This window comes from Podarcis bocagei, assembly GCF_964188305.1.
Source record: "Podarcis bocagei genome assembly, chromosome: 4".
NCBI lineage: Eukaryota > Metazoa > Chordata > Lepidosauria > Squamata > Lacertidae > Podarcis > Podarcis bocagei.
In genome coordinates this window covers 45,279,778-45,292,058 of record NC_138128.1, presented here as the reverse complement: position 1 = coordinate 45,292,058, position 12,281 = coordinate 45,279,778, and the positions used below count along the sequence as shown (strand labels likewise).

Sequence of the window (12,281 nt, the reverse complement as noted above, 5' to 3'; positions counted from 1 at the left end):
GGTTTTTTAACTGCACTGATATTTGATTATTTCAAATAATATATTTTTTTTTGCTCTTCTCAGAGCCAAAAGTCACTATAAACACCAGTGTGAGGCCATTTTGTGGACACTGCAATAAACCATAGTTTCTCGTGCTAAGAACAAGCCAGAAAACCCTTTCACATTCCTCCCCAAACACGACTGCAAAAATGAGGTAAGAAACTTTCACTTCTATTTTGATTAACCACAGTTTAGTGTTACATCCAAACTCTAAACAGTGGGTAATCTTAAGTGTTGTTTGCTGAAACAAGCCATAATTAGATTAACTACTGTTTCTTGGTTTCAGATGAAACAACCGCAGTTTAGAAAAAAGCCTGAGGCTTCCAATCCTCTTTTTACAGTCATTGCAAAGGATAAGAGAAGGGAATGGTGTGTGAGCTCCAAAATCACTGCAGTTTGTTCCTATCATGACAAACCATGATTTACTGTGACATCCAAGCCAGGTCTACAAGTCTTTTATTGGATCTACTTCCACTAGGGAATGCGCCAGCTTTTCAGATGTAAAGGATTGCCTGCACATGCCCACCAGCAAAAGCTGACTTGGAAGTTATTACCATACCCTGCCTCCTTTCTCCTATGGTGCTAACACAACAAATAAGCCTAAACCTAGTAAAGCACCATTTTAGGATGCTTACAGAGACAGGATTGTACTTGAACCAAATAGGAGTGCTGGCCCTCTATGCCCTCAGGCATCATGCGGACACATTATGAAGAGACAGGAGCTTTCTTATCTACCATTTATCCACTCTGTCACTCTGAAGAGCTATCAATCTAGCTCAGAAATATTTCTTTTTCTTTATTTTCCTAGAATCCATGTTTAAGCAGCCTAGTTCAGATGTCCTAAACTGGTAAAAACGTAGGAGGGGAAAGCAATGCAGAGGACATAATACAGAGACACAAGATTTAATGTTAATGTTCCCCTTTTAAGCCATAGATTTCTTGTGTTAGAATCTGAAGCAATGTGTAAGAAATGAAGATATTATCACCTTATTGACCCTACATATCTATCTCTTACTTTCGTCACCTGCTTACAACAATAGTCGATTTATTCAGCACCAAGAGTCACCTTAGACATATACCACATCAAAAAGCTATTTTAACTACATCTTCTTTCTCCTTTCTTTGGCGATCACTCATAGCCAAGTAAGATTGTCTTCCATGGATATGGTCTTAACAGTGTGTCCATAAGCGACTGTGGAGGCCAATTCTGGATCCACATGTCCATCAAAAGTAGGGACATAGGTTTTCGGGTTGAAGTTGATCACGGTGAGGATTGGCCAAACGTGCCTTCCTCTTAGCATGTTTCTTATTTTTTTCCTGAGTTCATGCTTCTTCAAAGACCATGACGCATTTGGTAGAGGCTATTCTTCAACTGGAGCGCTTGCAGGCCAATGTTCCCAATTATCTGGGCTTATACTGCATTTTTTTAGATTTGCCTTGAGAGTCTTTAAACCTCTTTTGTTGTCCACCGGCATTTCGCTTTCCACTGTTATAGATATAATGCAATAGTATATAATCTATTAGCCCCTTGGGTAACCTGACATAGGCCTAAAACGGTTCGTAAAGTATGGTGAGGAGTCAAATTATTTTTATTTGTCTCCTTATTTCCAAGCCAAACATCTCATAACACCATCACATTTGAAACATATCTTCACAATAATTATTTTAATTTAATCTTTAATAAATCTTATTTTATTGATGTTATATAACCTTGGTATGATCAAAATTCTTTTAAAAATCCATGGATGACACTAAAATGCATTTGAGCTATATGTAGCCTGGAAACTGTATGTCATAGCTCTTTCAGTCTGGAAGCAAGTCCTATCAAAATAAGACAATTTATTTCCAAACAAGGATGCTCAGGTGCAGGGTGTTTGCTTAAAAAACAAAACACTATGTTCCACCACTCAGCTACAGCTCACCCCAGGTATATTTTTATTTCTGAATAGGCAAGTTTAAAAGGGAGAGCTAAGGCCAAGAGTAAGATGACAAGAAGGTGTACGATGAATAAAACAGAGTCCAAGTTAACTACCACATTGCTGGTCATAAAACCGCAATGGCAAAGAATGCTCTGGCATTCAGGGAAGGGGGCTCATCATTTCTGACAACACCAGGAAGCACTTTAGAGATGTTGCTTTACAAGATCTGAAGGGAACATTCTTACAGACATTTGGTTACTGAAGGGCAGCATACAATTCTTTCAAATTATGCACTCAGTAACCACGTGTACATACTGTAATACAAGACCTCGCTTCCTGCTGCAATGTACATTTGGGCAAACTATATTAAAATCAAATGGCCCTTTCCTGCTCCTGCAGGTGATTGATCACAATCTCTTTCTCCCTGCCACCGCCTTTAAAGAAATGCTAAACTCAGTTTTTATCATCACACAGAAACCGTTAAACAAAACCTTTTGCAAACTTCTGAAGACGACAATAAATACAGTTGTGAACCTTGGCTTCCTAGCTCCTATGTGCTCTGAATGAAGTAGTGCAAATTCCATACTTAATAGTAAGTTCAAATACTCATGTGGACATTTAGAGATTTTTTTTTACCCTGTTTGTTAGAACACTGCACAATCCACCATAGATCATGTTAGAGACTAATACCTTAATCAATCTACCCCACCTGCAATACACAGCTGTGCACAGTACAGAAGCTCATTCCATGCTGGTCTCCTAGGAATTCAAAGCATAAAAAGAGAGAGCAGAAGCCACAATGTAGGCTCACATAGAGGGCAAATGGCATTCTACAATTATTAGATGGGGCACCTCCAGTACAATAGGAAAGCATTAGTAGTCGTGCACAAGGCTGGAAACCTGAGGCATGCAACTCTTGATGAGTGTACCAAAGTGTTCTGAGATTATTTTCATCCTTGTGCAGGAATAGCCAGCAAGGATACTCTGCCAATGTCTCCCTCTCCTAGGCTTCTGGAAACAAAACAAAACTTATAATGTAATACTCAAACTGTAATTTCCATTTTAAAAACTGACAAAAAAATGTCAAAGTAGAGAAACCTGACCAGAACACCATCAAACCCTTGGCTAAGTGATACGATAACCTCCAAGACCAGTACACTGCTTATTTGTTTGTTTGCACGCTGTCATTCCACCAAACAGGGCTCAAGGTGGCTAGCTAACAGTAAAAAACAAGTAAAATATAAAATAACAAAACATTAGCACACATAGGTAAAGCATCTGTAAAACGAACAAACAAAACTGGCTGTTGAGCAAACTGCAACATTTACACTGGCAAAACTAATAAGCTTATAGATGCTAGTTCATTTCTGGGCCCAATTGAAGGTGCTTACATTACTTCTAAAGACCTAAATGACTAGAGCCCCAAACATCTGAAAGACCATCTCCTTTCCAACAGAACTCCCTCAGGTGTTGTGTAGGAACCCTCTTCATAGTTCTGCCACACTCAGACATTGGTGGGGGTACAGAATGAGAGAAGGCATTCTCTGTGGCAGCTCCTAAGCACAGAGGTGCACCTGACACCTTCACTATATAGTTTTTGCCATACAGTGGTACCTCAGGTTAAGTATTTAATTCGTTCCAGAGGTCCAGTCTTAACCTGAAACTGTTCTTAACCTGAAGCACCATTTTAGCTAATGAGGCCTCCTGCTGCTGCCGCGCCGCCGGAGCACGATTTCTGTTCTCATCCTGAAGCAAAGTTCTTAACCCAAGGTAATATTTCTGGGTTTGTGGAGTCTGTACCCTGAAGCGTATGTAACCTGAAGCATATGTAACCCAAGGTACCACTGTATACTGAAAACACAACTCTTTACCATTACTTTTGACACATGATATATATACACACACATATTAGGACCCACCTTATGCTTCTGAATCAAAATTGTTTCAACTGATTTTAATATTGTCTTTTTATATTGTTGTTGCCCACCCTGTGACCTTATGGTGAAGGACAAGTAAGAAATCCAGTAAATAATAATAGAGGCCAAAGGTATATTTGAATAAATATGTAATTGCTTACATGTCAGAATAAGTATGTAATTGCCCAGCTGAAATTCAGCAGAGAAGGGGCTCCCATGGATCTTTTCTGGAAAGAAGTTGGCCCAGTAGCAGCCATCTAAAATAGCAGCCATCTAGAATAGCAGCCATCTCTCAGCTTCCTGTCAAATGCAGCCTAAAGCTGGTTTGAAATGGATCTAGATAATTCACCTCATCCAAGAACACCTGGAACTGAGGTGCCACTACATTGTCAAGAACCTCATCCAAGAATATAGAATATTAGAGATTAGCTGGAAATAATCCCATATGGTTGGATTTGGAGAGGTGTTAGCTCAAAAGTCCAAAACTAATGTTGAAAGCAATATTAAAACAAACAAACCCTGAAATTTGCCAATAGAAACCTGTAGCTGTGACTCTGACTACCACAACTTATTTTCAAACCTTGTTCCTTTCTGAAGTCCTTAAACAAGACAAATATAAACCTTCATAATTTTACCTAAAATTAACACACAACTGCCAACCCCTAGTCACCATCTTGCACCCACACACAAGATCTGAGAAATTCAAAGTTGCTGTCTGCTTCACCGTAACTGTGGTCCCACCTTATCCCACCCATAGCTCCATCTGCCCCATGATATGCATCTGTTATGTGGCAGGAAAGTGGTTATAGGTAGTGTTCGCTGGCAGGGGTATCAAAGCCAAGTCCAAAGACTAGTGTATGCTGTACAGTGTATTACTGTACATGTCTTCTACTGCAAGCTAAGAAGCACATAACCAGTTCACTGTCTGACCACAAGCAAAAAAAAACCCCAGTACTACTATCACTCAATGTGCTCAAATCTAGGAAGCCTTATAATGCCCAGGGATAAGAAGCAAAATACAGGAAGAGGCCAATTCTAAACATTTTTCCACCCTCTTCACACAGTCACACTCATAATGCTATTGAGGTATTTTAAGAGTCCACTATACAATAGGAAAATGCAATTTAAAAAAAGCCTTTAAGAAAAGCTAGTGAACATTTAAAGTTACCTCGAGAGGTTTATATATGCTTTCATTTGTACACTTTCCTCAGTTGACTGAAATTTCAGATTATTGTTCAGCCTTTCACTTTAGCAATAAGAGTAGAGGCCCTACCAACTACTGCACCTGTTATGCTGTATACCTGACCCCCTCCTGCATCCAATGTAGAGCTTATAGTTAATGAAAAAATACAAAAATTCATTTCCTCAGAAGGAAGGACAATATAGCACAGCAAGCAGATCCCAGGTGCTGAAAGATACAACAATCCTACAGCCCTCACCCCTGCCGATTTCAATGTAACTATCGCCCAAGACACTAGTGCAAAGGGAATTTCCTTTACTACCTCCCACAACCCCAGGTCTTGATGTCTCCTTGGTTTTCCATTCAGGAACATTTTTAAACAGATTAGCATAATAGGGGATTTTTTGTAAAGAGCGTTAAATTCTAAAGCTATCTTTAAACTGTTCAGGGCCATCCAACTAATGTTAGTCGGGCCCAGTAGAATCTGTTTCAACTTTAATAATTATTTCATGGTTCTTGGCTCATGATTAACTGAAGATTTTGGTGTTTTTAATTCAAATGCATCAGATTTTTTAAAAACAGGTTCTGCCCCCATGAACCTTATAAGATACACTCAGATGAAAGATTGGATTTATTAAAAATAAATCCAAGATTTATCTAAGAAAAACACCAAAACAAATTAATGAAAATCATCCAGAGAGGAGTTCATCTGGTGAAAAAGTGAGATCATCTGGAGCAGGCTTCCTCAACCTCAGCCCTCCAGGTGTTTTGAGACTACAATTCCCATCATTCCTGACCACTGGTCCTGCTAGCTAGGGATCATGGAAGTTGCAGGCCAAAAACATCTGGAAGGCTGAGGTTGAGTAAGCCTGATCTGGAGGAATGGTGTTCATTGTCCCCCATATAACAGAGGCCCAATTGGTCTCAACTAGAGTTGGGCATTTAGTGTCATCTGTCCAATACTGTGGAAAATTCTTCCAGCAATGATTTGGCAGGTATTCTCACTTTCAGGCATCTCTTGAAGGCTCTTGTACTGACAGGCCTTGCAGCTGTTTATTTCTTCTTTTACTAAGTCACCTGAATGATTATCTGTATCTTTAATATTAAGTGAGAATATTAAATTGTGTCTTATGGTGTACACCACCTTGATATATTTTATGATACACCAGTACAGAAATACTTATTATAAATAAATAAAATACCACATAAGTTGTTAAATACCAAAAGAGTTTATATTGTTTTAATATGGTTAAGAAATCAAAGAAAGACAACTTTCTCTCCGCTTAACTACTATTAAGGGATACGTCAACACCAGCATTCACCAGTTACCACTAATCCTTTAACCAGGATACAAAGCTGTGTGTTTGTCCTGTGTGTGCAAGCACATGGGAGAGTGTGCATGTGTGGGAGTCTGAGATGACCATTCTCGCTTTAGATCACATCCACCACTGGCATTAGTCCCCAAAGAGTTGGCCAAAGGTGAATGAAACCCTCAAACCAGAACATGCAGACCAGCTGTTGCCTGATCAACATGTACTGTCAACAGCTCTTCAATGTCTCAAAAAGGAGTCTCTCTCCAACCTACTACTTCAGATGTAGCTAGAGATGCCAGCGATTGAACTAGGGGTCTGCATATAAGAGATGTATGGAGCTAATAGCTCCTCCCCATACTCCTTCACAAAATACCATTGATTCAATTGTCACTACTAGTAAACTGGGTTTTGTTAAATATATAGCATAGCATCTACATGATGAACATTTTAGCTGGACAGTTACCAGCTGAAATGTAAACTATTTAGATGCTATGCTGCACCTGTTGCATCCAGCTACATCATGGGGCAATTTATGCCACACATTTCTTCAGAAAACAAAGGAGGCAGGGAAGTAGTGAAATTTTCCTCACCACATGTTGATGATATTGGCAGTTTGTTTCCCACACAATTACAAATGCAATGATCCATGCGCATGAAAGTGCAACATTATACACTTCCCAGTTTGTGCACTTAAGAAGCAAACCCGGAGGACAGGGTAAAGGAAGATAAAGCAAATCAGGAACACAGTAAGTTCTTTGCTGATGTACATTAAGTGCATTGTTTTAACACTGTAATTTTGCATTAACTCCATCCCTTAAGTAGAGTTTGAGTAGAACTTAATCATACTAATCAGTAATTAAGCATAGGTCAGAAAAGAACCAATCTAATTGAGTTGTGATTCCAACCTTGCTACACTTGAGGGGCACAGAATATCCCGAGTAATCACAGCAGGCCCACAACTACTATCATGGCAACAGGAATACACAACACCAAAATCAACCTTTAAATTTCTTGCATATTAAAACTGAAAGGTCCATGCTGACAAAGAAGTAAACTCGCTTTTTTCCACTTTCTGTATCAGATTATAAATTATTAAGAAATGCAGTTATTATCAAGGCAGTTTGGGATGTCACATAGAAATGCAACTAGACCCAAGGGCTATTACGCATCCATGGGTCTCAGAGTGTTGCCTTCTGTTCAGAACCAGGGCTGTACAACCCAACAGACAATGCAACCAAGTTCAAAGAGAGTCTGAAGTCAGTGGGACTTACTGCCAGGTGTAAGGGTTGGGGCTGCAAGAAGGAAGCCCCCCCTCCACTTACTCTGGAAGCATATATAATCATACAATTGTAGAGTGTACATCTTTTTGAGTGTTGCCTAAAGCGTGCCTCCAATGCTAAATTGTAGTGAAAACAGGCACCCGCTGACACAGTAATAGATGTCCTAAAAGCCTGGGTCCCTTGCAAGATTGTGGGATCTAACATTGGATGGCACAGATCAATGGGTCCAGGACACAACATACCGGGTCTAATAAGGAACCTAAGGACAGTATGTCCCGGGACAACAAAACTAAGCACAGTTCGGCCCCTGAACTGATTGTGTATCCCAAGCTGCTTCGCGCCCATTACGAGCCCCGAAGCAGATCTCCGCCCCTCCGCCAGGCCATCCGGACTCCTCCGCGGGAATCCGCAGCGGTCATCCTTCCTCCCTCCCTCCTCCGCCGGGCCCTGGCGCTTCAGGAACCCCCCACCTCCCCTGACAGAGCGGGCGTGGCCTTGGTTACAAGGGCGCCCCTTAGCAACCAGCTAGGCCGCGAAGCCCCGTGTTTTCCCAGCCGGCTTTTCCCCAGCCCAGGCGCTTACAGGTCGGCGCCGTGCGCGCTGAAGCCTGCGTTGAGGCAGGAACGGGCGAGTCGCCTCCACAGCGCATCCCGGCAGGTGAAGCGGCAAAGGCGGCGGCAGGTCTGGCCCAGGCGGCCCAAGGCCCGCGCGTCCAGGTACGAGCAGATGAGCAGCAGCAGCTCCTCCGGCAGCGCCCACAGCGGGCAGCGGCTCTCCGCCTGCGGGGGGCTGCCCGGCCTCCCCATGGAGCAGAGGCCTCGCCGGCCCGGGCCCGGCAGCGACAGACTCGGAAACGGAGCCGCCGCTGGGCCCGGGTAGGCCGCCGCTAGTCGGGGGCGGCGGTTCCTCCCCGCCTGGTCGGTCAGTCACATGGGTACGTCCCGCCCTCGGGAGACCGGCCCTCGGTAGTGCGTTCATTGGATCCGCGATGGTTTCAGGGTGAGAAAAGGGGGAAAGAAACAGAGCGACTCCCTTTTGGCACGGCGGGGGACACGTTTCTCTCCTCAGGAAACATATGGTCATGTTACGATCCGCAAACTTCTCAATGCTGGAATAGTACAGTTGCAGGCAAAACCCACGTCTGCAGCCCAAACGCCAATAAAAGAGGACTGTGCTAGGGAAACGTGCCACTTCCCTTTCCATTGGTTGCAGGCAAGTCTCTTTTAGACACAAGCACGTTTTGCAATAGGGGGATAATAACAATCTGACATATTTCACAGGGTCGTAATGATTAAGACTGAGGTGGTGTATGCGCTTTGAACATCCCAGAAATTCTATATGAATGCTAAGCTTTTTTTTTTAATCTCTGTGGTGCAATCCTGTGCTTGTTTACTTCCCATTGAAGTAAGTGTTCGAGCATGTATGACTGCAACCTGTGTCTTATAAATTCCTTACAGGATCAGTTCCCCAAAGAGAAGATGAGCATTGCCCAGGCTGTTGTTTCAGAATTAAGAAAATTCTGTACATGCTGAAATAGGACGTGGTTTGTGTCATAGTAAATTAAAGCCTGTGGTAGAATTTACACCTATTTTATGGTTGGAGGTGCTGGTTATGTACACATTCACTGCTTAAAACACCAGGAGGTTGTCGTCTCCCCCATCCCTCCACAGTGTTTCAAGTTGCCTTAAGTTGCTGTACAGACCAGAGCGGGGGGCAGGAATATCTTCATCCAGTGCCCATGACTTGCTTAGCTTCCACCAGCCAAACTCCAACTCACTGAAGATGTCATTTGTAAGCACAGTTTGTTAACTGGCTTCCTGCTGAAATATAGCATATAGACACACAAGCTAACTACAGTAGTGCAATGATACAGTAAAGTATGTACTTTGATTTTGAAACAAATGTGTCTTCAGAGCCTTTCTGGCCATTCCTGTAAGATCTCAGAATATGTAGATATTGACACCTGCTTGTCCAGCATGCAGACTCCACTTGAGCCTTTGTACTCACATACCAGGGAATAACTAATGCAAAGAATTAATATCCAGCAAATTGGACATGTTGCAAAGTTCCTTGTGAATAAACATACATTGTTCCCTCTGCACTATCTCTGTCAATATGGACCAAGCCATTCTCAGGCAAGTTTTATTCTCTGTGCAACTTATTACCAAGTACAACCATTTCCTTTTGTGGGAGAAAAAAAAGGATACATTCAAAAATACTGTCAGGGAAGCTAAGTCTGTTTCTGGTCCTTGGCAGCCACAAGCATTAAGATAACAGGAGTGCTCTATTGCTGTACTGTAATATTAATATAAACGCCTGATACAAGTGACATCTTTTTTATTTCAGAGTCAGTGGAGCTAAATATTGGCAAAGCTACTTTCTTCATACTGTTTCCTTGAAATGGATCTATTACATGCTACACCATTTCTAGCTGAAAAACAAAACATTCTTCATCTGTCAGATGATCATCAAAGATGCACAAGATGTTCAGAATGTGAGAAGAAAAGGTTGGGACACAGTCTTTGTTACAGTTTTTGAATGGAATAAAATAGCTGATGCTAAACCATATGCTGCAACGTTTCCAGTAGTATATGGCAATGTCTGTATTAAATATCATTTTGGACCTGATGATGATTGTAGACTTCAATGCAATACAACTTGCAGACAATGTTTCTTCAATAAAGCAGAGTTGAAAACAAACTTAAGACAGAAAAGTGTGGTTTTCAGTCTTCACATCAAGTAGAGCAACTAGTCAAGTAACATACCATTTGATTCAACACAGTTCCACAGTCACTAAGGACCAAGTTAAACCTCTTCTTTCACCTCTGAATTTGAAATAAATTGTTATATTTATAATAAATTCTGGAAACGTATTATATGAAAGAATAAGAGTTATTAAATATTACATCAAATTGAGCTAAGAAAACTGGAGGATGCCATCAGCATAAAATCATAGAATTGTAGAGTTGGAAGGGATCCCAAGGGCCATCTAGTCCAACCCCCTGCAATGCAGGAATTGCAACACATGAAAAATGGCCATCCAGCCTCTGCTTAAAAACCTCCAAGGAAGGAGAGTTCTCCACCACTCATGGGAGTCTGTTCCACTGTCCAAGAGCTTTTACTATCAAAAAGTTCTTCCTGATGTTTGAATCTCCTTTCTTGTAACTTGAATCCATTGAATTTGGTCCTAGGTCATTAATGAACACTCAGCTAACTTGGATATGTACATGGAAGCAGAGTAATTAAAGATTCAAATACCAGGTGGAGATACATTTGCATGAGAAGTAATTTACCACTCCAGTTATTATAAGATCTTCACAGGTAAGAACATCAACAAGCCTGTTCTGTAGCAGCCACAAATTCAGAAAGTGTGAGAGAGAATTTCCTGAGATCACTGAGAGGAAAGTTGGTGAGAAATGCTGTTATCTTCTTGTAAATTCCTGCACAACCTACAGTAAACCAATTTGGCATATAAGCAGTATATAAATTAATAATAATAAAATATCTGTATGACACTCATGGAGTAAATTAACAGTCACCTGTCCGAGAAAGGTTTGTATACAAAGTCAAGCATATAAAGTTAAGCATATAATAGCAGAAAGGATGTTAGGCATGTCCAAGGAAATGTAAATCTGTTCAGCTGATGTAAATCTTGTAGCCATGAGGAGGGTGATGCTCAAGTTGTTTTATATAATTTGTTGAACATACTAATTTTGATAGTCTGTAACAATACTCAGAAACAAATTGGTTCATACACATTGATTTAACAGTTTCATCAACATAAGGAAAATCGTTGCCAAAATTGGAATTCAAGCTTTGCCTTCCATGCACTATTATGGTTGCTGATGTCACAAGCTGCATCTAAGGAATCTGGAAACATGCTTTCTGCAGTCTGGCGCTCTGCCTCTTCCCCGCAATTTTGCTTCCTCATATCCTAAAGACAGTTTCTGGAGTTGTGGCAATGTGTCTCTTGATGTATTGTCTCACTACCCTCTCTCACTTCCTCCCCCTCAGACCAACCCCCTGTCATCTGTCCTTCTCTGAATATAACAATCTATCTGATTTGATGGCTTTCATTACATTGCAAGGAGATTTGTGGTCATAACAAGCCCCACTGTGGAAGGGTAATGCATTTTCATATATTTCACACTGCAAAGATTGGTGCTTAAAGGAAAGCATAGAAACTGACAGCAAATATGAGAATACAGTATTTTCAGCAGACCAGCTTTTTCTTAGTGTGTAGCTGGGTTGCCTTTCTCAATTCAGATTAGGGTAAGAAGCAAAGCCTCCATTTGTGTGATTCCATTTGTGTTCCAATGAGGTAGATAGCCTCAACCTTTAATACTTGGATGTGGGGGATATTCCTTTTTGTCATCTCTGCCATACAAAATATAATGCCTGTACTGTGTTAATATGAGCATACATAGATTACGGTTCCCAGAAATAAGTTTCTCCACATTTATGAGCGCACTGTATGCAAAAGGCTCACACAGCAGCTTTTTTAAATTATGTTTTGCATCACATGTAATGTACATGTGTGTAGTGCTGTACACAAAGTGGTTCACAAAGCTTCTAACATAACCAAAAGGCAACAGGCGTAAGAACTACCTGTTCATTACCTGACTGCTGTTTTC

The 12,281-nt window shown here is 41.2% G+C and overlaps 1 protein-coding gene and 1 long non-coding RNA gene across 3 annotated transcripts in view; one reads left to right on the top strand and one right to left on the bottom strand.

Annotated features, from left to right (window-relative positions):
• The window catches only part of FBXW4 (F-box and WD repeat domain containing 4), a 74,457-nt gene extending 65,993 nt beyond the window's left edge, over positions 1–8,464 (bottom strand). Inside the window, exon 1 of one of the 2 annotated variants that reach the window (XM_081192266.1) lies at positions 8,230–8,464. In XM_081192266.1, the coding sequence (XP_081048392.1) occupies positions 8,230–8,453 (224 nt within the window). In that variant the 5' untranslated portion in view covers positions 8,454–8,464. Of the gene's footprint in view, positions 1–7,744; positions 7,884–8,229 lie in introns of those variants that run through there. The other variant, XM_081192267.1, reaches the window with a different exon arrangement.
• A 288-nt stretch (positions 8,465–8,752) lies between these two features.
• On the top strand, positions 8,753–10,347 carry LOC308586042. The gene is made up of 2 exons (XR_014007722.1): positions 8,753–8,859; positions 9,994–10,347. It is a non-coding gene; the product is annotated as an uncharacterized lncRNA (long non-coding RNA).
• Positions 10,348–12,281: the final 1,934 nt, after the last annotated feature.